This window comes from Chrysemys picta, chromosome 8, assembly GCF_011386835.1.
Source record: "Chrysemys picta bellii isolate R12L10 chromosome 8, ASM1138683v2, whole genome shotgun sequence".
Lineage (NCBI taxonomy): Eukaryota > Metazoa > Chordata > Testudines > Emydidae > Chrysemys > Chrysemys picta.
In genome coordinates, this window is record NC_088798.1 from 75,686,910 (window position 1) to 75,713,939 (window position 27,030).

General features: G+C 45.8%; 2 protein-coding genes across 8 annotated transcripts in view; both read left to right on the plus strand.

Moving 5' to 3' along the window:
• Window positions 1-18,287, plus strand: part of DNAJC18 (DnaJ heat shock protein family (Hsp40) member C18) — a 47,698-nt gene extending 29,411 nt beyond the window's left edge. For all 3 annotated transcript variants that reach the window (XM_065555873.1, XM_024107098.3, XM_024107099.3), the window contains exon 8: window positions 12,944-18,287. In XM_065555873.1, the coding sequence (XP_065411945.1) occupies window positions 12,944-13,068 (125 nt within the window). In that variant the 3' untranslated portion in view covers window positions 13,069-18,287. The remainder of the gene's footprint in view (window positions 1-12,943) is intronic.
• Window positions 18,288-24,104: 5,817 nt separating this feature from the next.
• Window positions 24,105-27,030, plus strand: part of SPATA24 (spermatogenesis associated 24) — a 32,413-nt gene continuing 29,487 nt past the window's right edge. For 2 of the 5 annotated variants that reach the window (XM_065555874.1, XM_065555875.1), the window contains exons 1-2: window positions 24,144-24,303; window positions 25,086-25,151. In XM_065555874.1, coding sequence (XP_065411946.1) covers window positions 24,184-24,303; window positions 25,086-25,151 — 186 coding nt within the window. In that variant the 5' untranslated portion in view covers window positions 24,144-24,183. Of the gene's footprint in view, window positions 24,304-24,523; window positions 24,680-25,085; window positions 25,152-27,030 lie in introns of those variants that run through there. The other 3 variants (XM_008170403.3, XM_065555876.1, XM_065555877.1) reach the window with 3 other exon arrangements.

The window sequence follows — 27,030 nt, forward strand, 5'->3', positions numbered from 1 at the left end:
CCATATTATATGTTGTGTCCCCAGAATGTTTCCAGGCTGTCTCAATGTCCACTGAGGCTTCTGTAACTGAGGGAAATGCTTCCATAAGTTTGTTGGAATTCAGACTGTTTGTCACAGTTTTCCAGGCTTGAAATACTAATTTTACTTCACGGGCTTGAGTTGCTTTCAGTGTTGCTTGAGAGCACTACAGAGGAACATTTAACTTCTCATGAGTCTATGGGCTGACCAGAAGTCAGCGCCTCTCATGACGCAAGTGAGCCTGACATGGCAGAGATCTCTTTGCCATATAGTAACATAATCATGTGCCAGTGTTTTGAACAAGGATGCATTCAGGTCATATACTTGTTGGCCTGTTGAAGCATTGTTGGTGATGACTAAGTTGTATTCAGTGCATTTGGAAAGTAGTAGTAAACCGCTAGGTCGTCATGGAGTTGGCAATGTGAACTCTGTCATTAAAATTGCCGAAAACTATCAGTTTATTGTTACGTGGAGCCAACCTGATAACGTTATCAAGGGTTTGATAGAAGTCCTCCGTATCCTCATCTGGATAGATCATTGTTGGTGCCTATATGCTGATGCCAGTAGCATGACTGTTAGCAAGGCCAGTGCAAAGGAGCATAAATCTGTCATTAACACCCTTCAGCAGTGACACAAATCTGCAGACAATCAAAGTCTGGATGGCAAACCTCACACCAGTGCATCTGCATTCATCCTCAGATTTGCCAATCGAGTAAAAAGTGTAACTAGCACTCGCTGGTGAGTTGCAGCTAGAAGAAATAAGTTTTTTGTTTCACAGAGCCCAGCAATATCGGTATTGTACTGCACCAATGCTCTGTCGAGTAGAGTGGTCCTATGCTCAGGTCCTTCACCTCTGTTGAGGAGAGTGTGAATATTCCAAGCTGTTTGTCTTCCTTATATTTAGACTGCAGAAAAGCTGGATGACCAGTTATATGGGACACTCTGACAGGTTTGGGTGGAGCAAGCATTTTTTAGGGTCCTTTCTTCATCCGATTCCCCCTTTGAGAAGAGCAGCACTGTTCCAAATGGTGTGTAGTTGCTTGTGAGTATTTGCTTCAGGTTGGGGAGCCGTCTGTAAGCGAGGACTGGCCTGAAGCAAATACTCACCAGCAACTACACATCACACAACAAAAACACCAAACCAGGAACCAAACCCTGCAACAAATCCCGGTGCCAGCTCTGTCCACATATCTATTCAAGGGACACCATCATAGGACCTAACCACATCAGCCACACCATCAGGGGCTCGTTCACCTGCACATCTACCAATGTGATATATGCCATCGTGTGCCAGCATGTACATTGGCCAAACCAGACAGTCTCTACGCAAAAGATAAATGGACACAAATCTGACATCAGGGATCATAACATTCAAAAACCAGTAGGAGAACACTTCAGTCTCCCTGGTCACTCAATAACAGACCTAAAAGTGGCAGTTCTTCAACAAAAAAACTTCAAAAACAGACCCCAACGTGAAACTGCAGAACTGAATTAATTTGCAAACTGGACACCATCAGATTAGGCCTGAATAAAGACTGGGAGTGGTTGGGTCATTACAAAACCTAAACCTAATTTCCCCAATACTAATTTCCCCCTACTGTTACTCACACCTTCTTGTCAACTGTCTGTAATGGGCCATCTCATTACCACTTCAAAAGTTATTTTTCCTCTCTTGGTATCCTGCTGACAATTGAATTGTCTCGTTAGACTGACCTCACACTTGGTAAGGCAACTCACATCTTTTCATGTATTTATATCTGCTCCTGTGTTTTCCACTCCATGCATCTGATGAAGTGGGTTCTAGCCCACAAAAGCTTATGCCCAAATAAATTGGTTAGTCTCTAAGGTGCCACAAGGACTCCTCGTTGTTTTTGCTGATACAGAATAACACGGCTACCACTCTGAAACCTGTTGCCTTGTCGAATGACCTGCACTGTGATTGGGTTCTAGAGGGAACGGTATGTGCAGTTCCAGTCCCACTTTCCTGTCCATGCAAGCCATGTGCTGGTCTGGTACAGAAATTGCAATGAGTAAGGGCAACAAACGTGGATGCAGGTTTACATTTTGAGTTCTTTCTCCTAGTGAATGTCGTTGGCCCCTTGTAGTTCTTCCACCTTTCCAGAGTTACTTTTGGAAGGGCAATCGCATGTCCCTATAGATTGCTATTGGCCGTCGGCTTATTTGATGGTGGCCTACGGTTGACTGGTCCACTATTGCCTTTAGGCATCTATGGCATTTTATAGGGCATTGCAAATTACTTCAGTTGTGTACTTGAATACAGGTTTGCGTCTTTTCCTTTTACATAAAAATATTTGGTAAAATGACTTTATGCTGGTGAAATGTGCCAGACGGAGAGCCCTGTGCTGAAGACCGAAATCCCTGTGCACAGAATGAGCTAAACCAGAGGTTGTGGCAGTGCAAGCTTCCCCAGTCTGCTCCGTTCTTGTGCTTCAGGGGTAGGGGAACACGTCAGTCTCCATGCACCTCTCAGTCCTTTGTCTTGGTTGACTCTATATTGAGTCCCTAGCTTTGTCCAATCCTGTCTGTCTCTGGACAGGAAATGGTACTTTTGGTTTCACAGCATAGGGTGGAAGAAATGTCTAGTTTAGTCTGCTTATCTTGTGCTGATGATCCTGGCATTATCATTTCTCATATCCTTAAGCTCTACAGCCGTTGCACCATGCGCTTTCTTGTTTAACCAGCACCCTTGGACCTTCACGTTTTCAAACCAAGAAGAGCAATATCTTCCTTATGTGACCATTCTTCTTCAGCGTAGAATTGTTTTATAGATTTTTTACTATCAGATACTTCAGCTGGCTTCAGGACAGTTACAGTTAAGCATGTAGCTGATCTCCTTCATGTAGGTCTACAAAGGTCTCCTGAGCCAAGGAATGCGAAGCTGGAAATGGTTGCAAGCACTTTGGAGGCCAGGAGTAGAACTCAAAATGACCTTCATAAATTAGAGAAGTGGTTTGAAATCAACAAGATGAAATTTAATAAAGACAAGTGCAAAGTACTACTCTTATGAAAGAAAAATCAAAGGTATAGCTACAAAATGGTGGATAACTAGATGGTGGCAGTATGGATAAGAAGGATTTGGGGGTTATAGTGAATTGAATATGAATCATCAAAGGGATGCAGTTGCAAAAAAGGCTAATATTCTGGAATTTATTAACACAAGTGTCATATATAAGACACGGGAGATAATTGTCCCACTCTGCATGGCACTGGTGAGGCTTCAGCTGGAGTTCTGTGTCCAAGTTAGGACTTTAGGAAAAATGTGGATAAATTGGAGAGAGTCCAGAGGAGAGCCACAAAAGTGATAAAAAGTTTAGAAAACCTCACCCATGAGGAAAGGTTAAAACCACTTGGTATGTTTAGTCTTGAGAAAAGATGACGGGTGGAGAGTTGGGGGGAAGCACCTGATAACAGTCTTCAAATATGTTAAGAGCAGTTTATAAAGAGGACAGTGATCTGTGTTTTCCATGTCCACTGAAGATAGGACAAGAAGGAATGGACTTAATCGGCATCAAGGGAAATATAGGTTAGTTATTAGGAAAAACTTTTATTGTAAGGATGGTAAAGCTTTGGAATAGGCTTCCAAGGAAGTTGTGGAATCCCCATCATTTGGAGGTTTTTAAGAACTGATGGGACAAACAATTGTCAGGGATGGTCTAGGTATACTTGGTCCTGCCTCGGTGCTGAGGGGGTGGACTCAATGACCTTTTGCGGTCCCTTTCAGCCCTACATTTGCAAGTCTAAAAGGGACTGAGAGTTAGAGTGGGGAGAAGGTCCAGCACTGAACATCAGTTCATAAATGCAAATAATCTTCCATTCAGCATTTTACATTTGTACATTAGCTTTCAGCCCAAAGCGCATCTTAAGGTGAGGAGGGTAAGCTAGCCAGTGTACAATCATGGGGAGAAGGAATATGCTTGTTGCTGACATGGAATGTGCTAGTGTAAACAAGGCTTCAGACTCCAGTAGGGCTATATGTATTATGAGATAGCAACTGTTGCTCCATAGTTAAGGTTAATAGATTTTAAGGCCAGAGGGGACCGATGTAATCATCTAGTCCAGGGATCTCAAACTCAAATAACCACAAGGGCCATATGAGGACTAGTACATTGGCCGGAGGGCTGCATCACTGACACCTTTTCATATAAAGGTACAAAAGCCCCCTAGCCCCGCCCCCACTCAACCCCTTCCATGAGGCCCCGCTCCTGTCCCGCCTCTCCCCACCCCCATTCCAACCCCTTCCCCAAAGTCCCCATCCCAACTCCACTCCCTCCCTACCCCTATTCCAACCCCCTCCCCAAAACCCTGCCCCTGTCCCGCCTCTTCTCTGCCTCCTTCCCTGAGCGTGCGGCTCCTCCCCCTTCCCTCCTGGAAAGTGCTAAGCGCTGCCAAACAGCTGTTTGGCGGCAGGAAGTGCCTGGAGGTAGGCAGAGGAGCATGGATGCGGTGCGCTGCGGGCGGCGGGGAAGGGGAGCTTGGCGGGCTGCAGCAAATAACTCCGCGGGCCGTGTTTTTGAGACCCCGATCTAGTCCAACCTCCTGCATGATGTAGGCCATAGGACTTCCCTGAATTAATTCCTGCTTCAAGTCTAATATGCTCTAGTTCAACTACAGCTAGCTTTTACAAAAACCTCTCACTTTGATTTTAACATTGTCAGTGATGGAGAATCCACCACAATCCTTGTTAAATTGTTCCAGTGGTTAAGTACCCTCACTGTTAAAAATGTGTGCCTTATTTCTAGTCTGAATGTGCCCCTCTTCCAGTCCCAGCCATTGGATCATGTTGTACCTTTGCCTGTTAGATTGAAGAGCCATTGATTGTAACATTTCTGTTCCCCATATAGCTATTCATAGACTATCATAAACTTCTCTTTGATACCCTATGGTTGTAATAGGAGCCAGATCCTCAGCTAGTGTAAATCATAGAATCATAGAATATGAGGGTTGGAAGGGACCTCAGAAGGTCATCTAGTCCAACCCCCTGCTCAAAGCAGGACCAACACCAACTAAGTCATCCCAGCCAAGGCTTTGTCAAGCCAGGTCTTAAAAACCTCTAAGGATGGAGATTCCACCACCTCCCTAGGTAACCCATTCCAGTGCTTCACCACCCTCCTAGTGAAAGTGTTTCCTAATATCCAACCTAGACCTCCCCCACTGCCACTTAAGACTATTGCTTCTTGTTCTATCATCTGTCACCACTGAGAACAGCCTAGCTCCATCCTCTTTGGAACCCCCCCCTTCAGGTAGTTGAAGGCTGCTATCAAATCCCCCCTCACTCTTTTCTGTAGACTAAATAACCCCAGTTCCCTCAGCCTCTCCTCGTAAGTCATATGCCCCAGCCCTTTTGTTGCCCTCCGCTGGACTCTGTCCAATTTGTCCACATCCCTTCTGTAGTGGGGGACCAAAACAGGACGCAGTACTCCAGGTGTGGCCTCACCAGTGTCGAATAGAGGGGAATAATCACTTCCCTTGATCTGCTGGCAATGTTCCTACTAATACAGCCCAATATGCCCGTGGCCTTCTTGGCAACGAGAGCACACTGCTGACTCATATCCAGCTTCTCGTCCACTGTAATCCCCAGGTCCTTTTCTGCAGAACTGCTGCTTAGCCAGTCGGTCCCCAGCCTGTAGCGATGCATGGGATTCTTGCTTCCTAAGCGCAGGACTCTGCACTTTTCCTTGTTGAACCTCATCAGATTTCTTTTGGCCCAATCCTCCAATTTGTCTGGGTCACTCTGGACCCATCCCTACCCTCCAGCGTATCTACCTCTCCTCCCCAGTTTAGTGTAATCTGCAAACTTGATGAGGGTGCAATTAATCCCATCATCTAGATCATTAATAAAGATGATGAACAAAACTGGCCCCAGGACCGACTTATGGGGCACTGCTTGATACCGGCTGCCAGCTAGACATCGAGCTGTTGATTACTACCCATTGAGCCTGACAATCTAGCCAGATTTCTGTCCACCTTATAGTCCACTCGTCCAATCAATACTTTAACTTGCTGGCAAGAATACTGTGGGAGACCGTATCAAAAGCTTTGCTAAAGTCAAGATATATCACATCCACCGCTTTCCCCATATCCACAGAGCCAGTTATCTCGTCATAGAAAGCAATCAGGTTGGTCAGGCATGACTTGCCCTTGGAGAATCCATGTTGACTGTTCCTGATCACCTTCCCTTCCTCCCAGTGCTTCAAAATGGATTCCTTGAGTACCTTCTCCATGATTTTGCTGGGAGTGAGGCTGACCAGTCTGTAGTTCTCTGGGTTCTCTTTCTTCCCATTTTTAAATATGGGCACTATATTTGCCTTTTTCCAATCATCCGGGACCTCCCTTGATTGCCACAAATTTTCAAAGATAAATGGTTGAGATCCATTGACTTCAATGCAAATTTATAGCAGTTAAGGATCTGGCACTTTTAAAGCTGAATTTTATATCCTCTCTAAAATCCACAAATTTGAGAGAGATGTTTCCTAGGACTATTGTGCCCAGCAAAGGAAAACATTACAATTTTGCCATTCCGTTAACTAACGAGCAAAAACATATGCTCCCATCATTAGCCATGGTATACGTTAGAAATACATCTGCAACTATATTTACAGTGTTTGAGATTAGCAGTTCCCTGAGGATACCACAGTAATTAAAAACCGTTTAAGAATGATTATCATCTGGTCCAGTGAGCCAGTAATGAGTACAACTGAGACTGTGCTAACTTTAGTACAGCCAAGATTATAAAAATAAACGGTGTTGAATGCAAAACACAGTCATGGAGAAAAGTTCTCTGGAGACCTTTAATCAGCTCTTTTGTAACTTTGGTCCATTAATTCCTTTCTGTTCAGATGTTTAGCCTCATTTGGGCCATGCATTTTGTTAAATGAGTACTTATTGGTAGTAGGTAGTTTGTTTTATTTACTGGAGTTTACTTTGTTGCTGATGGATATCGATATATACAGTTTTGCAAAGTTAAAACTATAGGAACAATGGATATTGTATTGTCTTTGATCTGACCATTGAAAAGTTTTATCTGCTGTCTGTCTACCTCATTATTGGAAACTACAAAGTAGTCATTCAACAGCCTATTAGTCCACTAAATTACATGGTCGGCCGATCACTTTTTTGGTGTCTCTTATTTATTTTAAAAGGTTTGATTGCCAGCTGCAGGCAGTGTTTCTCCTCTTGTGGCTTAGTATTGCACAATAGGCTGGGTGTGCTGTGGCTTTTTGCCTTCCTTTAAAACATCTGATATAGGCCAAGGCGGAAGAAAGGATACCAGATTTGGATGGACCGTTGGTCTGTTATGGTAGGGCAATTTCTATGTAAGACTGAAGTTAACAAAATTCAGGATCAAAGAACACCACATAAAGGCAACTGAAAATAGAGGGTTGAAATATGACATTGAAACAACATATTCTATGAATACCATATTACATTATTTTCCTTTATAAAGATTAACTGGATATTAAAAGATATAAAGACAAATCAGCTTAAAGAATCAGATAACGTATAGGAGATTTACATGATGAAATTCATACCAGCAAAGGCGTAAACATCCCACAGTAAGAAGTTTGACCCCGTGAGAGAACCCGTAACAGAGACTTCATTTCAATAAGCTTTCATTTTAAAGCTAGTTGGCTGAGAGTCCCACTGTGCTGAGACCAGCCTAGTCTTGGCTGACATCGGAAAACATGTTCTTGTACAGGTGCCTGCTCCAAATTCATGTGTGTATTCAGTGGATGGTATTTTAGTGTTAGGGAATGGAGGAATGGGTTCCTGTTTCAAAATAAAAATCCTTAATGCTTGTCAGTCTATAGAGTCATTCAGTAAATACAAAGAACAAAGTCCTAGGCCTTGGCTACACTTGCAGATGTACAGCGCTGTGAGTTAAACCTGACTTTGTGCAGCTGAGTAGGGAAAGCGCTGCAGTCTGTCCACACTGACAGCTGCCCAGTGCAGTGTCGTGGCCACATTTGCGGCAATTGCAGCGCTATTGGGAGCGGTGCATTATGGGCAGCTATCCCACAGAGCACCTTTTCCCATTCTGGCGCCATGGGAAGGGGGCGTGGGTGCGGGGGATTCTGGGTCCTGTCCCAATGCCCCGTGATGCATCGCTTCACATCCCAGAAATCCATTTGTTTCCGTCCACCTTTGGCGCCATCTTTCAACGGTTTCTGTGCAGCGCGATCTGTCTGCGGGAAATGGAGTCCGAACTGCTGAGACATATGCTGACGAGTCTCGCCAGCACGTCACGTTTGGCTGAACTGTTCCTTAAGATCCAAAGTGACAGTGAGGGTGAGGAGTCCGACGATGCTTTCGAGCCGCGTAACGCGTACGACACGAAATTGCTTGTGGCATTCACGGACATGCTCAGCACCGTGGAACGCCGCTTTTGGGCTCGGGAAACAAGTACCGAGTGGTGGGATCACATCGTCATGGAAGTCTGGGATGACGAGCAGTGGCAGCAGAACTTTCGGATGAGAAAAGCCACTTTCATGGGACTGTGTGAGGAGCTTTCCCCCACCCTGCGGCGCAAGGACACGAGATTGAGAGCTGCCCTGCCAGTGGAGAAGCGGGTGGCTATTGCAATCTGGAAGCTGGCAACTCCAGACAGCTACCAGTTTGGAGTGGGAAAGTCGACCGTTGGAATCGTGTTGATGTAATTTTGCAAGGCCATTAATCGCATCCTACTCAGAAGAACCATGACTCTGAGTAACGTGCAGGAAATAGTGGATGGCTTTGCACAAATGGGGTTCTCTCACTGTGGAGGGGCGATAGAGGGACGCACATTCCTATTCTGGCACCACCCCACCTAGGATCCGAGTACGTTAATCGGAAGGGGTATTTCTCTATGGTTCTCCAGGCGCTTGTGGATCACCGTGGGCGTTTCATTGACATTAACACAGGCTGACCCGGAAAGGTGCATGACGCACGCATCTTTCGGAACACTTGGCTGTTCAGGAAGATGCAGGCCGGGACTTTTTTCCCAGAGCGGAAGATCACGGTAGGGGAAGTTGAAATGCCCATTGTGATCTTGGAGATCCCACTTACCCGTTAATGCCGTGGCTCATGAAACCCTACACAGGGAGCCTTGACAGCAGCAAGGAACGGTTCAACTACAGGCTGAGCCAGTGCCGAATGACTGTGGAGTGTGCCTTTGGCTGTTTAAAGGGCCGCTGGCGATCTCTGTATGGGAAGCTGGACTTGGCCGAAAACAGCATCCCCGCGGTTATGTCCGCGTGCTGTGCCCTCCATAATATTTGTGAAGGGAAGGGTGAAAGCTTCACTCAGGCATGGACCTCCAAGGTTCAACACCTGGAGGCTGAATTTGCACAGCCAGAGAGCAGGGCTATTACAGGGGCCCAGCACAGGGCTGCAAGGATTAGGGATGCCTTGAGGGAGCAATTTGAGGCTGAAAACCAGCAGTGATATCTGGTGCCCTGCACAGGAGTGAAGTGCGGTAGTTCCAATCTTTAGGAATCAGTGTCTGCTAAGCAGACAAGCAGACTTGCAGTGCCTGTTTATTTCCTGGGCTAAGGAGTCTTTTACTTTATGCAATAATAAAGAATGTTTTCAAAGGCAAAGAATCCATTTATTGAAAAGAAAAAAAAAATTATTGAAAAGAAACAAGGGGGTGGAGTGGGGAACAGTACAATCACAGATTCGCGTATGTCCTGTCTGGTGTGCTGTGCAGTGAGTGCTGCACTTCAGGACAGCTATACTGCATGGTGATGGGGGTTGAGTGCAGAGGGTAAGGGTCGTGCTTTTCAGGGCTGGGTGGTGAAGATACTGGTGTTGGAAGCAGCGGGTGGCGTGAAGAACACGGAAGTTGGGGAAAATGGGTTGGAGGTGACAGTGGGGCACAACGGAAAGAGTTTTGGGACAAGGTCTGTAGGGGGGGGTGGCATTTGCGGTACTGCTCCTCTTTCTGCATGGCTACCAGCTCCGGGATAGCATCTGCTTGGCGCTCCAGGATGCTTATGAGCCTATCAGTGCTTTGCGACCGGTGCGCTGCGTTTTCCTGGCGGATCCTGCTTTCTCTCTCCCTCCAGTTCTGTGCTTTCTCATTCTCTTTAATAGATTGCCGCATCACTTCTTGCAGCATGTCTTCTTTGCTTTTTCGCGGTCTCTTCCTGAGTCTTTGCAGTCTCTGAGCAGGCGATAAGAGGGACGGCTGAGGTCTCAAGGTTGATGCAGCTGTATAGGCAAAATGCAACATTTAACAGAGGCAGCATTGTTTATACCAGACAGAGTAATGATTCCCCTGCACTTAAGGAGTAGAAAATTTCATTTGTGAAATAGCAAACACAATAGCATAATTTTCCCTTCCGAAACAGAGCGCACACATCCCACGGGAGCCTCAAAATGGTGAGTAAGGGGGACTGATTGTTTCAGGGCTGCACTGTCCTCTGGGTTTCTGTGCCTTGGGGAGAGCCAACAGCTTCAGGGGGCACCTACACTGAACTCTGTCCCAACATTTTCCACAGGAGTTCATCCTGGACGATATCTCACTGCTGAGGGTGACCTGGGAAGCAAGGGAGGGTCTTCTTCTGCAATGCGGCTTCCACCCTGGCCCATATGCAGCTTGCCTGTGTGCAGCAATGGGCCCCCGCCCCTCGCGGCACAGTGGCGCAGACACGTTAGCCTGGCTGGGACAAGGACCACGGTGGCTCTCCCAATAAACCTGCGCAAGCGCATTGCACACGTTCTAGATGACACATTCGAGGAGATTACCGAGGCCGATTACCGCGATGTGATAAACCACATCAATGCACTATTCCGCATCTAGGCATGCATGCCTAACCCTCCTCTCCCAAAGAGCCTGCACCAAAAAAATTCCTTCCCGAAAAAAAAACCTGCTTACCGGGAACCTGCTCTTCTGTTTGTCCTCCACCAAGTACCGGCCGCTGCGACTGATTACCTTCCTCCTGGCTCGAGAAGAGCTCCTGGCTGCATGGCTCCAGGGATTCCGGGGTGTCTCCATCCAGCCCACCACCATCACTCCCATTTTCCTCCTCCTCCTCCTCCTCCCCCCCCCCCCCCATCGGCTCTGAAGTGTCCATGGTGGTGCTCGGAATGGAGGTGGGGTTAACCCCAAGTATCGCATCCAGCTCTTTGTAGAATCGGCAGGTTGCGGGGGGGAGCACCCAAATAGCCGTTTGTGTCGCGGGCTTTGCGGTAGGCACTCCGCAGCTCCTTCACTTTAATCCTGCACTGCAGGGCGTCCCAGTCATGGCCCCTTTCCATCATGTCCCTTGATACCTTCCCGAAGGTATCGTAATTCCTACGGCTGGAGCGCAGCTGGGACTGTACAGCTTCCTCCCCCCAAACACTGATGAGGTCCAGCAACACGCCATTGCTCCATGCTGGGGCTCGCTTGCGTGTGGAGGCATGGTCACCTGGAAAGATTTGCTGATAGCACTCCACACCACGCCAGGCTGAGCAAACAGGAAGGGGATTTTTAAAATTCCCAGGGAATGTAAAGGGTGGGTCACATGGTTGGTTACCTGAGGCCAGGGCAGTAGAGTTTGAACTGATGACCAGAGTGGCTAGAACAGGCATTGTGGGATACTGCCGAATAATTCTGGAGGCCATTTACAGCGCATGGGGTGGCCACACTGGCGCCACAGCGCTGCAGCGGCAGCGCAATACTTGCTATTCCTCTCGGAGAGGTGGAGTACATGCAGCGCTGCAACCACGGAGATACAGCGCTGCAAATGCCTTGCCAGTGTGGACGGGGAGTGAGTTACAGCGCTGGGGGAGCCTTTACAGCACTGTAACTCGCAAGTGTAGCCAAGGCCCTATAGTCACTACTCAATCAAAACTCCCATAGATTTGCAGTGGGACAGAGTAGTGACTACAAGATTTGTCCCATTGTGAGGTTTTTTCCATACTGAATTAGCCTGTTGGCTGTGTGATCTGACAGCTGTGTAAAGTTCTTCAAACAAGTTGGTGGGAGAAAGGAGAGGGATGGTTAATTTCTCCTTGTTTTAAGATCCAAGGGGTTTGGATCTGTATTCACCAAAGAATTAGTGAAGGTCTCTCAGGGCTACCCAGGGAAGGGAATTAGCTTTGGGATGGTGGCAGCAGACCAGATCTAAGCTGGTAGTTAAGCTTAGAAGTTTTCATGCAGGCCCCCACATTTGTACCCTAAAGTTCAGAGTGGTGAAGCAGCGGGCTGTAGTCCACGAAAGCTTATGCTCTAATAAATTTGTTAGTCTCTAAGGTGCCACAAGTACTCCTGTTCTTTTTGCAGATACAGACTAACAAGGCTGCTACTCTAAAACCAAACAAATTGAATGTCATCAGGTAGCTTGTGCATAAGGAAACTTTTCTGACCTGTTCAGAAATCCATGTCTGTCATTCTCCATAGGTATATTTAACTGTTTTCAATTGGTAATTTCCTTAAGGAGAAAATTATATTAGTGAGCAAATCAGAATGACTAAAAATAATTTTTCAGTAAACTCAAAGGATTTTAACAATTTAGTTGCTCCCTTGATCATTTCCTTGCCCCTCCAAAGGTTCCTCCGTACCCCCCAAGAGGTGCATGCACCACAGTTTGGGCACCACTGCACTCTGCTCTTTATTTACATTTTGTATTTTTCTTTGTGGACAATGAAAATAGACAACCGGTTTCATTTTCTGGTTCTCATGCACTAGCACAAGGCTGCAGTGTTTGAATTATCCAAACACTGCAGGAGACTGTTTATTTCATACGGTTAAAATTTGAAATAATGATGGAAATATTTGTTTTTACTTTCCTAAATGCCTAGCCCAATTTGGGCTGACAGTGTCTCCTTAAAGATTTTATTAATCTTATAAAAATGTATTGAGGAAAATGAAGCATTTAAAAACGATTATACACATCAGGCTCAGTAGCATTGTTCTAATGTTATCTTTTTCATCTTTCAGAATCCGACTTGTCGAATTTGGCCAGATTATACAGAGATGAGCGATTAAAACAGAAAGCAGAGTCACTGAAACTTGAGCACTGTGAAAAGCTCTCCAATCTTATTGGACTACACAAGGGGGGCTGAGTAGGCCAGACAAATGCTGGGTTATTTATTGCTGTTTTAACTTGTTTCTATTTTCCTTTGTATTTATTAAAAAAAGAAAAGAAAAAGATCCTAATGAAAAATCTTAATAATTGGTAACTTTGTAATTTTCACCAAATTGGGCAACCCTGAGCCATAGACACAGTATTTGCTCTAATATACTGTATATTCTGTTTGGTTCCAAGGACCAATGGTATTCAGTGTAAATTAACTCCCTAAAATGTAGCTTAGTGTGGCACCAGTCTTCATTTGATATAGTTTTTCTGCCACCCAAGCAACTTTGCTTGCCAGAAAAGTATACATAATATCCCATACACTCTGTATTTTATTTGGACATAGATCACACTCAGTCATTCAGGTGATGTAGTTTTCAGTTGTATGCTGGCATTCCCATATTCATCTGAAGCTGATGTCGTTGCATCCAAAATGGCTTGTGGAAAAAAAAATAGGGGGCATACTCCCTGCTCCATTCTACTTTCCAGTGCTTAGCTCAGGTATTCATCAAGGCCTTGATTCAGCTAAGTACCTAAGCATGTACTTAGGTCTCATTGAAGTCAATGAGATTTAAGCATGTGCTTAAAATTAAGCATGTGTTAAGTGCTTTGCTGAATTTAGATCCAAACCTGTACTATTCTTTTATAATTAGTGATGTAATTAACCCAGACTGCAAGTAGGAACTTGGAATTGTTTGTTCCTGCAATAGCATCTCAGTTGCTAACATTCATTGCTGTGCACGTGGGATGCATTCCTGGAGTCCCTGCTCTTGCCACAATATCTCATTTGAATTCACCCATTTATCCTTTTCTCTCACATGGAAAACTTGCAATGATAACATTCATTGTGAAATTTACAGCTATTCTTTAGCTAAATTTGAAGGATGCCAGTGGACTTAATTAAGCAAAGGTGTATCCCATCTCTTTTGCAATGAGTGGGAGAAGCTTTCCCACAGCTAACTAAGAAAACCAGCTCAAACTTTGAGTTTCATTGTAATCAGAAACTTACAAGAGGTGATAATTCGTTAAATTTACAGTAGGAAAGAAATCTTAGGTGGATTCTTATGACTGCCAAGCCACTGGAGAAGAGACTGCAGATGAATTTTTCTCATGTATTCTATTCAGTGGCACTGTATTTTTATTTTTTAAGCTTATTGTCTAGTTTGATTTTATCTCCAAGCCTTCTCTGTCTTCTTGCTCCAACAGAGATTCTGCATGCAGTTTTTTGATACAGTTCTTATTTAACACATTCTTGCTTTGGTGTGCAATTGTCATGCATGTTTCACTCTAGAGATTGGATTTTTTTTTCTTTGTAATACTAATTTATTACTCTCCTGTTTTATAATCCTCTTTTATAAAATCTGACACTTAATGGAAGGCAGAGGAAGAGATGTACTCATAAGCAGCAGAGAACAAAATGTTTTTACAAATAATCAAGTTACTGGGTGGGTTACTCTAGTGCAGGTCAGCTAGTGTGTGCTGCATTACCATTATAATCTAGTTTAACTGGCCTAGGAACTGTAAGGCTGATCTTCCAGTGGACTAGATCTGATGTAGAGGCTCTTATGCCACACAACCACCCTGCTGCCAGTGTAGCAGGGAAAAGAGGGCATGGCCCAGATGCTTCTGCAACATGTCAATCCTCAGTTGCATTTTGGCCCCTTGTAACTATTTCAGCCTGGTGTAAATTAGAGCATCCTTTGAGCTGTTCTAACAGTACAAAGAGACCGGCCTGCATGCAGCTGCAGAAGGATCAAGGCTATCCAAAGGTGGGTTTTAAACCACCTATGCCTACCCCCTTAACGGGACTCTCCATCTACAAATTTGTTGAACAGACTCTTCTAGAGGATGAAATTGTCTTTTTCCACAAACCAGGTACATTACATGTAGTGGTAATGCAGGCTTCTCCATCTTCAGCCCGGATCTAGTGACAATAGTGACTCTTGTAATGTGTTGACCCCTCTCCACTAGAACTAATCCAATACTCCACCCACTTTTAAACCTCACTATCGGTAGTGCAGGTAGCCACAGTTTGCTTTTTTTTTTTTTTTTAAATCTAGGAGATCACATACAAAATACTACCTTAGGATAATGTTAAGGTTGCAAAGTCATGGGCTCCAAAGTTACGAAATGGCAGAATTAAGGTTGCCCGTGCAGTGTCAATGCACTCCCTGTGTATATGCATTATGATGCAGTCTATAATTACATGAGCACATACTATTTTTTTTCCACGGGACCCCTGCCTCATTCAATGTACAGGATGCACATTGCTGAGGAAAAATGAATCCAGGTTGCATAGAGACAGTTGTCTGTAGGACTGTTTATTGTAGAAATTGGAAGGTGTGTAGGGAATGAAATGGGATTGCAGTAAGAGAAAGGATAGTTTGATGGCCAAGGCAACTGAATTCCGCACTTGAAAAGTTGGATTCTGTTCCTGCCTCTGCCATAGAGTTTCTGTGTGGTGCTGGGCAAGTCACTTAAGCCAAACTTTTTTCACAGGTGGCCACTAGTTTGTGAGAGCCTGATTTGAGACACCTGGGGACTGAGTTGCAGAAGTGCTGAGCACTCACAACTGTAGGTGAAGTCTGTGTTTTGAACATATAAAGTGATATAAAATACGAAGTTTTCTGAAAAATCAGACTACAGGCACTTTGGATACTTTTGACAGGAATCTCTCTGCCTCAGCCCCCAATATGTGAAAGGGGAATAATACCCCCTTTTCTCTCAGGGTGTTGTGAAGATACATAGATTAATGGTTGTGAAGCACTCAAATACTATAGTGATAGAAAACCCACAAAGAAATTAAATCTGTATTTGGTGCAGGGCTTGGATGGCGTGCAGTATAAATAAGGATGGACGTCACAGACTGCTCAATGAGGATAAAACAAAATACTGAGTAGCTGCTTATTCAGCAAGCAACATCCATCCTGTGCTCTAAATGAGGCAGAGATCCTGCAGGGGGAAAAAATAGTATGTCATCATATAATTAAAGATTGTATCATTGTGCACGCTCACAAGGGTGCCAAATTAACATTTCACAGGTGACCTTAATTCTGCTGTTTCCTAATCTGAGTGCTGTACTTGACTTTGTTTATACAAATTTTTTAATGTAGCATTGTATATGTAATTTGATATAAACCACAATAGATTTTATGTGAATAGCAGGTCAGTGTTTACACTGAGTTTAGTATCCTCCAGTTATTTCTAATTTATGCTCCCAGTACTATCAAAAATGTGGTAGGAAAACTGAATGCTATAATCTGGTTAGACACATAACATGTACTGTATATAACTTGAATACCTGATATTTTGTATTTACACTATATTGCACCTTTCATCCAACAATCTTAAAGTGTTTTATAGAGGCAGGACATAATCTACAAGAAGCAGATTAGGAGATTTCTGTGGGACTAAAAAGAGACCATGATTAAGTGGAAAACAAGACTGAAAAGTAAAGAGATGTTTTAAAAAACAGTAAGATGTTCTGTATTCAGAATCATGGCATCATATCGGAGATTAAAATCCTTCTCTGACTACTTCAATGCCAGTATTCTAGAGTATGTGAGTAAAAACAATTAGCAACATAAAATGTCTTGTGCTAATGTTTGTCACTACTTCTGCTTTTGCTAGAAAATAGATAAAATAGATCAAATCTAGTCAAATATTTCTAAGGTAATAGTAACTCGTTAAATGAACTACTTTCTTTAACCAGAAGGCATTTACCAAATTGTGATCAACTTCTATTTCCTGGTCTTTAAATTAGAGTGTTTTTCTGAGCAGCAAGTAGGGCGTGTTCATTTTGATTTAGGCTTCTAATATTTCCTGCCATTATATAAATATGAGCTGTGTAAGGACATTTATTACTTTTAAGAAGGTGCTTGAAGCTTTGTAAGCCCTCCAGGCTGTTTGTTTGAGAATTCCAAAAGGTTTGTGAATATGATTATATTTTTAGAAATGAAGGATTTCACATTCTAATTTATGTACATACTGTGGGTAAAAAGATACTGAATATGAAGAGACGTGGTTGTGGAGTTTTGGGCTTTATCATGTGAAATTGACAATGTGCAATAGTTTCCACAAAGACTTCTAATATAAAATGAATTACTGTCCCACTGGTGGCCATAACCCTGAAGCAATGGTTCATCAGTTACTTGTGAAGATGGAACACTCTTGGCTTCTTAAGCAGCCTGGGGGTGGGGGGACAAGGCAGGGCCGCATTGCCACTTGAAAAGCCTGTTTTCCTCCACACAGAGAAAGCAAAGCAGTTTTTGAAGGCTGTCCTTGGAGATACTAGATTACCTTTTCAGACCAAGCCATTAATGCTGTCTTCCTATCTATGGTCCACTTGAAATTCCCAATCTCGCTTCTTCTTGCCAGCCCCTGAGACAACATAAGGTACAAACTCTATCCTTAGATGTACTCACACAAATATCATTTAAGCCAATGACAGATGTATACCTGTATCCAAAGGGAGAATTTGGCCATATGCTTTGGAAACATGGCTCTATTGTGTGATCTTCTCTGATGCACTGGATTTTGATAGGAACAGCCCACGATAACCCGTTAATTGATACTAGAAACAGTTTTGCACTTTGCTCTGTTGCAAAGTGCAGTAATGTTAGAACATACAGATTATAGTCAGGGTTAACTATGTATTTTCTTCAATATTTGTCCAACTAAAGAGATGTTCACTTTGTGGGTAAATACAGCTGGTAGTGTAAACTAAAGATTTCCATTTCCTGGTGATATTATTATAAATTATTTCTTACCTAAGCAGGCATGACACATCAAAAGGTGCAGCATTTATTTTGTTGGTTTCAAACTTTTGTTTAATGGAAAGTGCAACCTTAGTATTCGTATTTATTTAACTTATTTCAGTAGGAGATGTTAAAGTATTTTCTGAATGTATATTCCATTTACCTTAAGTAAATCCATATTGGCCATACTGTAATAGTGTATCAGTCCATTGAACCTTGACTGTACAGTTCTAATTTATATAAGTTGTATATTTGTGTATATTTCCTCTCCGTATTGTTACACTAGATGATTAGAAAATAAGCTGTTCTGTCCTTACTACAGTAAGAATTCTTGAAAAATCAGTTCTGTCTTGATTGGTGGGTCTGAATAATCAGCTCAGTTCTTGAGACCTTAGTTTGTTTTGACTTGTATACTCTTAATCAGAAGATAAAGTTTTTGTATTAAATGTAATGGAGCCACGCTGTTCATTTTGGAATGTTGATCCGAGCTATTACTGTGCTCCCTGAAGCACTCTTTTGGGATATAAGATTTAACAAGGCTACATCTAAAGCTAGTGCCATCAAAAGTTATCAATAGGAAGTAGCAGGTGAAGCTATCATGCCATCGTTTATGTCTGTGCCAGAGTCAAGCCTGAAAAAGAGGTGCTAAGGCCAAGCCTAAAACCAGATCTGGGTAGCAAACAACCAAATAAGTGCTTAATGTGTTTCTGCCCCCTATCCCTATGCCTCACAGGAGTTTGTGAGGTGCAGCAACAGCCGAACCCATTGTACTGCTTAGCTGCAGCCAAGGCTATCTGTACTTTCATAGATTCATATATTCCAACACCAGAAGCAGGGCCGGCTTTAGGAAGTGCGGGGCCTAATTCGAACATTTTCGGCGGGGCCCCGGCAGCGATGACTAAAAAAAAAAAATCATGTAAAAAAAAAAAAGCCTTTCATTTCTTAGCAACTGGTTCCCTATAAAAAGTTCTGATTTAAGGGATGTGCCACAGTGTGTATTTTTTGTACCAATAGGGTTACCATATGTCTGTATTTTCCCAGGAATTTAAAAAATTCCTCCCGGACAGCGATTTAAGAACCAAAAAGCCTGACATGTCCGGGAAAATACGGATGTATGTTAACCCTACCTAAAGTTCTTTTTTAAAAAGATGGGCCTGAACTAGAAATGAGCTCCGTTTCACATGTGTGGGTCCCCGCCACTCCCTGGGGGGGTGTGCACATATGTGGGTCCCAGCTGCTCCCTGCCCCCCTCATTGAAGCAGGTGTGCAGGGTTTCTGCCCTGGGAACTGCAGGGCACCAGTGGACATGGGGCTGGCTGGAGGCAGGGCAGGGGCTGACTGGAGGTAGGGGCTGGCTGCAGGCAGGGCAAGGGGTGCGGGGCTGGCTGGAGACGGGGCTGTGGGGTGGGCTGGCTGGCTTCAGGCAGGGCCGCAGGGGGGTGCAGCATGGGTTGGCAGGGCTGAAGACAGAGGAGTGCAGGACTGGCTGGCTTCAGGCAGGAGGGTGCGGCAGGGGCTGACTGCAGGCAGGGCAGGGGGTACAGGGCTGATGCGGGCAGGGGTGTGTGTGGGGCTGGTTGGCTTCGGGCAGGGTCGCTGGGGGGAGCGGCAGGGGTTGGCTGGAGACAGGGCAGGGGGTGCAGGGCTGGCTGCAGGCAGTGACAGGGCGGGGGGGCGGGGCTGGTGCGGGCAGGCGGGGCTGGTGCAGGAAGGACCGGGGGTACGGGGCTGGTGCGGGAAGGGCAGGAGGGGCAGGGCTGATTGGAGACAGGCTGGCTGCGGGCAGGGCAGGGGGTGCAGGGCTGGCTGGAGGCAGGGCAGGGGGTGCGGGGCTGGCTGCAGGCAGGGCAGGGGGTGTGGGGCTGGCTGCGGGCGGGCTGGCTGCGGGCAGGGCAGGGGGTGCGGGGCTGGCTGCGGGTGGGGCTGGCTGCAGGCAGGGCAGGGGGTGCGGGCAGGAGGTGCAGCAGGGGCTGGCTGCGGGCAGGGGGTGGATACAGGGGGTACAGCCCACCCTGTATGGTAAGTGCACCCTCCTCCTCCCCCCCCCCCACCGGGGTAGTAGCAGCAGCAGCAGCCCAGGATTCGGGGGGCTATTTAAACAGCCTGGGGCTCCCCAGCTTCCACCGCCCTGGCCCTGTAAATAGCCACCGGAGCCCTGGGGAAGCAGCAGGGCTCCAGCAGCTATTTAAAAGACCGGGACAGCAGAGGCAGCTGGAGCCCCGGCCCTTTAAATAGCCCCGGAGCCCCCCACTACCCCAGGGCTCTGGGGACTGTTTAAAGGGCCCGGGGCCCCCCTGCTTCTACCGCCCCGGCCCTTTAAATAGCCGTGAGAGCTCTGGGGAAGTGGTGGGGCTCCAGCGGCTATTTAAAGGGCCGGGCGGTAAAAGCAACGGGAGCCCCGGACTTTTTAAATAGCCCCCAGAGCCCCACAGCTCTACCCCATGGCTCCAACAGTGGGGCTCTGGTGGCAATTTAAAGGGCCTGGGGCTCCAGCCCCTGCTGGGAGCCCCAGGCCCTTTAAATTGCCCCCTGGGGAAGCTAGGCCACCCCGGTATGGCGCACCGGCTTTTGCCGGTACACTGTACCGGGGCTTGGGCACGGGGCCCTCTTAAGGGCGGGGCCCGATTCAGGGGAATTGGTTGAATCGGCCTAAAGCCGGCCCTGACCAGAAGGACCATTGTGATAATCTAATCTGACCTCCTAAGTAGCACAAACCATAGAACTTCCCCAAAGTAATTCCTAGAGCGAATCTTTAGAAAAATATTCAATCCACTCTTGATTTAAAAATTGCCAGTGATACAGAATCCACCATAACCCTTGGTAAGTTGTTCCAGTGGAATCATAGAAGCTGGTTTCATATCTAAATAGATTAGTGTATGTTTTTCAAAAAAAAGTTCACCAACATGAAGTTAAAAGCCAAAGTCACCTTAATATGATATTAGGGTGGAAAATGCCCTCCCAACTTCTGCAGTCCAACTAAAAAACAAATCCACCATACCGTGGCAAATCAGAGTGACTTGTAACAGCCTGTGTACTGCTTTAAAACCACCAACTAGCAGAGCACGCGAGAGGCCAAGTTAACAGTTACTCCTCTCAAGCCATGAAAATCTTGGTGATCGTGATGCGGTAATTTTATCTAATGAGTGGAGATGGGCAAAACGCAGTGATTCCAGTATTTACGAATTGCTTTCGTTCTAACTTAGAATTAAAGCAAATGTACTTAAATTTCTTGATGAATCACACATCCCTGAAAATGTTGTTTCATAAATGAAATGGTCCTCAAATGAAATGCAAAAGTAACATTCCTGTCAATGTCACTTAACAGCTCTGCAGCACTGCTGGGAACCCCAGCTGGAGCCCGGCCTCTTGGGGCTGTTAGGCTCCCAGTTCTGGCTGGGGCTCTGAAGGGATTAGCAGGCTCCCAGACCTGGATCCTAGCATCCCAGAGACATCTCCAGCCAGGCTTCCCAGGCTGCTACCTACCAGAGCCCTGCCTCCAGCCCAGGATCCTAGGGCCAGCACCTTCCCTTGTGTGGCATGGGATGCCTGCCAGGATTCCGGGGACTGGTGGCCTCCCTGCCAAAGCTGTGAACCCTACAATGCTGGCATGTGTCCAGTAAAAACCTGCCTGCGTTGAGGCAAAAGTTTTTGTGAATATTTAATAGATTCAGCAAAACATTTCACTGCAACGAATCAGCATTTGGTTTGTTGGAAATTTTCTGAACAGCTCTAATGATGAGTTAGCCCGTTGCAGCTAGGAAAATATTCCAAGGAACAATCTAGCCTTTCTATAAAGAGATTTGATCTGTTCCCTCTTCCCAAATCTTTGAGAAATATTTCACAGTTAACTGTCACACTCACACAGTAACTGTTAACATTAGCAGACTCAAGCACATCAGCCAGAAACAAGCCTCACATGAGGAAGTTCCTAAACCCCCATACAGCCAGATGCTTAAATCCCAAAGGACTGACTTGTCCCTTAAGCCTTCCAATATTGATAAATTGAGTATCTTAAAGTTTACTATGTAGGGGAAGCTTTCAGAAGGGTACCTTTTTAACTGAATTCCTACTTGCTCTCTCTCCTATCACACATGATCAAAATAGCTGACTGAACCACGTTCCTTAGCAAAATTGCCTACTCCCTATCATGTGAAATGCCCTGTCTGGCTTCTGATCTGTACCCCAATACTTCATTGTATAGTGCTTTGGCATCAAAGGTCGTAAATGTAAACCATTTGCTTTTAATAGTCCTGTTAATCAGCAGTTGACAGAGGTTATCCATTGTGTACAGCCCAGCTACAGATCAAAAATATATTTAACACCAGTAAATCAATGCCAGTGCAACTGCATTTTGCATAGAACTTGGACTCATTCCCAGTGGGGCATTACTGAAAAAACAAGGAGAATGATTCTCAGTAGAAACAGACACCATATAACTTCATTTCCTTAACAGAATCAGTGCTATTAATGCAGCTGGGTGGGAGGGGCTGGAGTTTTGGAGAAACATAGGAGGGAAACATGCTTTAAGCAGAGTGACAACTATTTAGAAGATGAAACCTACATTCTTTTGTGTCACCTTATTGCTGTAAGATTCTCATTGCTTTCTAACTGCTCCTTTAACATATCTTTCCAGAGTTACACCAGTGTTCCCTAGCTCCTCTCCTATATTTCCTGCTCAGACCAGTAGTTAGAACACCTGACCCAGTCAGTGCTAGTGCTGATTCTGCACCAGCAGTGGGAGAATTGCTCAAGTCTTGTATAGATAAAGCCCCTGCATATGATCTCATCTCTTGCTATGGTTTCAGCTGTCATCTATACAGCAATGGCTACTATTTGACCAGGTCTCAGACCACAATATTATTAGCAGCAGAGCCCTGCCTATTGTAAGAAGAAACCACAGGGAGGGGCCTTGTCTATGACATTTTAACAATTTTCCCATGGTTTACTAAGCCCAAAACTGCCTGTTTAGGTGAAATGTAAGATCCACCTTTTTGAAGGTGCTTTCCTATGGCAACAGTGCCTTTAACCATCATCAGAAACAAAACCCAACACTTCCATTAACAAAGCCAGAGCTATCACTGTGCTTTTGGTAGACTGGTAATTTTGTGTGACAGCCAGGAGAGAAGCACCTTTCCCACTACCTTTAGGTATTGGCATTAATTATTATTTGTGTTGCTGTAGCACCTCTGAGCCCTAGTCACAGACCAGAACCCTATTGTGCTAGGTGCTGTACAAACCCAGACATGATGATCCTTGCCCCAAAGAGTTTATAATCTAGGCAGATAACCTTTTATCCTCCATTCAGTTCCACATCTAAACCTGTCTGATGTCTCCAGTGTCAGTTCCATGAGTCTGATGTTCCTTTTGCTTTACACAGGTGTAAGGAAGGTGTATCTGCATAGAATGGACTGACAGGTGTAAATGTGTTTTAGGCCCAACATGTCTAGGGTTGACTTGCTCTCTTCCTGCCCAGGCTTCCCCTACTTACAGAGTCAGTGATCCCACGAGCTGGCTGCCTAGCAGGAATGTTTACTCCTCTGGCTTGCAGGCCCCTGCAGCTGACACTGTGCTGGCCTCTCTGGCTCATCATGGCCTCCCTTCCCTACTGCCCTGGGCACTCCTCACCCAGCCTGTCCTGCAGGCCTTTTGCCGCCTTGCCCATGCTACCCCAAGCTGTGCCCCTGCCCTCTCCCCCAGTAGCCAATTCCCAAAGGCCCAGTGATGCTGTTCCACTGGAGAGAGACTCTTCCCTTTCCCATCTGTCTTAGTCACCAGTGCCCAGGTCCCACATCAAGGCTGGGGCCGCCCAGCGCCTGGGGTTATGGGTCAGGCCGCTCAGCTTCCCGTTCTCCCTTCAAACTCCTCTTCTCCCTCTCCCTGTTCGCTCCCCACCCCCTTTGTGTTTCCCTCTGCGTATGTCTACACTGCAATTAGACACTCCGGGCTGGCCCATGCCACCTGACTCTAGCCAAGGGGCTGTTTAATTGCAGCGTAGATGTTCTGGCTCAGCCTGCAGCCGCAGCTCTGGGATCCTCTCCCCTCGCAGAGCCACAACGCCAGCCCCAGCCCGAATGGCTACAGTGCAATTAAGCAGCCCCTTAGGCGGAATCAGCGGCCAGGGCCAGCCACGGGTTTTTCCTGCCAGTGTAAGGTGCCACCAGACTCCTTGTTGTTTCTGCCTGTGTAGACATGCCCCTGAGTGGCCTTTAAGGAGTGGGCGTGTCCCCCGCCCGGTTGCCAGCGGGCGGTGCCTCGCTGTCCCCGTTGCTGGGGGCTGTGAGGGAGCTGGGTTGTGATTGGCCACGGGGGAAGCGGCGGCCATTTCCAACGGCGGGGGAAGCGCGGAGATGGCGGCGGGGCCGGGGGAGCCGGAGTGGGGGCGACCGGGTACCGAGGCTCTGGCCTTCCGGCAGCTGCGGGACCTCGTCGCGACCCAGGAGGCGCTAATAGAGCGGCTGCGGCTCCGGGTGCGGGCGTCAGCGCAGCGCTCCGGCGGGGGCCTATGGGCGGGGCTTGGAGCGTTGGTGGGTGGGGCCATGTAGAGGCCCCGCCCACCTCACCCAGTGCTTGTGGCTCTTTGTCCCAGAGGCTTCCTGAGGCCCCGCACTAGGGCGCCCCCCCGGGCTAGGGTGACCATTGTCCCAATATTTGGAGCTTTTTCTTATAAAGACTCTTATTATCCCCCCACCCCCGTCCTGATTTTTCACCCTTGCTATCTGGTTACCCTATCCTGGGCTATGCTGTGGGCTGCCCCAGATGCAGGGGATTGGGGTCTGAGCAATTGGGTGCATGTGCTCATTGGTCCCCCCCCTCCCTGGCTCTCTGGCATTTGCCTGTGAGCAGGTGTGTTTGTGTTGCATGTGCCAGTGCTGTTTTCACGGGCATGCAAGGCACCTTTCCCCTAGTTTTGTTTGTGTTCTAGTAAATTCTTCTTGAGACACCTCTGCCCCAGTGACCTGCTAGCTGCTGGCAGCAGGGTCATTGTACCACACTTGGATTTTATGGCCAGGCCTTTTAAAAAAACATGAGCGATTGGGTGTGTCTGTCCTTGGGTGTCCAAGTTGAGACACCTAAGAAAGGGCTGATGATCAGAAAATGCTGAGCATTTGCCCTTGGAAAGTCAGCCTTCTTTGAAGGGTGTGAAGTTGGGCACTCAAAATCACTAGTCACTCTTGGAGGTCTACCATACTACGTTGAAGCTCCATCTGTGCATGTAACTGATTTATTAAACTTCAAATTCCTTTTGCAGATAGCAATACAGGAGGAGAATTTTGTACATAAGGAGGATTATGAGGCTGTTTTGAAGAAGTTGGAGGTAAGTAACCTCTTGGGAGTAGGGACTTACATCTTCGTACATTTTGAACAGCATCTGGTACCATGGTGCTCCAGTCCTAGTGAAGGCCCCAATGAATAATGTAACGATTTCCATTTCTATTGGAAACTAGGCCAAACAGATTGAAATTAGCCTTGCAGTGTTTATTCAAAGATAGGAGAGCTGCATTTGGACTCAAGGGTAGTCTTGATGCAGCTTAGCAGTTCTAAAAAAAAAATCACTGAGTACTGCATTAATTAGACACCAAAGAGAGTGAAGCTAATGGAAAGGAGTATTAATTGTCAGCGGACTAAGATTCCATGGGGCTACATGTGGCACAAACAGAATAAAAAGACTGTCTTAGTACCACTAACTAGTCTTCTCTGGGTGTGTATTCTCTCTACCACCCCCACCCCTTTTCCTCTCTTTTTAAATCTGTGTGTCTAGCTATTTTGTTTTCAGTGGTGCTGTACTTGCTTGAGCCGTATGTGGTGAGCTGTCTAAAGAACCAGGTCAGTGCCCTGGAGCTTGCTTAGATGTTTGACATTTTAACTTTTTGTGGCTCCTGAGGTTATACAGGGTAACGGTACTAGGAGGCCCATGGAGCATGGATCGGGGGCGGGAAGAGGAGACACATCTGTTCAGCCAGTGGAAGTGCTTGGGAGCTGGTCAATGACCCCCCTTCTTCCCCTCAGGAACTAAGAACTATCACAAACCTCACCACCTTCCATTCCAAGTGCAAGGCTCATTTCTTTGACCTTGCCTTCTTTAATATAAATACATAGCAACAGGTATATTTTAAAAAAAGAAAAAACTCTCCCAGTGGGCAAGGATGAGAGAGCAAACAAAACATGTGAGCTGTGCATTACTACTACTGGATAGTGCTCAGATGCTACCATGAGGAGTGCCGTATAAGAACCTGTGAAAAACAGAACAGAAAATAGCCCTGTTTACTTTGGAGCTGTGAGCAGTTGATCTGTTATGTGATGCCTGGTTGAAGATGAAGCTTAGGATGTTGCTTAAAGGTGATTAAAATGACACATCCATTTTCTTCATTTTAAAAAATAATTTCAATTCCAATAGGTATAAAATAATAGTCAATTTTAAATGCACTTTTCCAAAGTATCAAATATACCAAAAAATCTGCGACATGTTGGCCTCTTCCATGCCAGCTCCATGGTAACTGGGAGATCACAGCAGAGTGCATGCTTAGATGTCATGGATGAGTGGGAGCCAGATAGATCCTCTCCATCACTGAGCTAACAATGGAAAAAACGTGTTCAGTTGTTAGCGTGTTTGAGAGCCTCTTAGCCTGAATGGTAAGTTGTGTATGGTAGGAGCAAGTGGAGCGGGACACCCAGGTCCTTAGCTAGTGAGGTAGCCCACATATATTGTGTAATTAATGGATTTTCCATACTTTGATTGAAGTTCACCAGGAAAGATGTAACTAATAAACGCCTGATTACTTAAGAGCTTGTAAGCAGAAGGATGAAATTGGCCAGTCAAGATCTTTCACTATTTACATTTAAAGAATTGTGTGGCTGGATAATTCAGTAAGTGGCACTCATCTCTCTGAGTAGATATTGAATTAATATTCCTTAGTGATGCTAGGGGCACTGTCCTGCCAAAGGTTTTGTCTTTTGGAGAAGACAAAATGGTGGACTTGTCCACTTGTGGTCATTAAAGATCCAGTGACACGTTTCCTTAGAGTTTGGGTGTTAGCGCCGGTGGCCTGGACATTGTAGGGATTTGCATTCTGCCTCCTTCAACTCCCTTGCAGTTTCAACTGGCTATAGTCATTTTTTTTAACACATCCTGTCCTAACTTGCTTTGTAATTTTGCTGTGCACTGTTAATCAGCTACCACCTTCCATCCTAGCCAT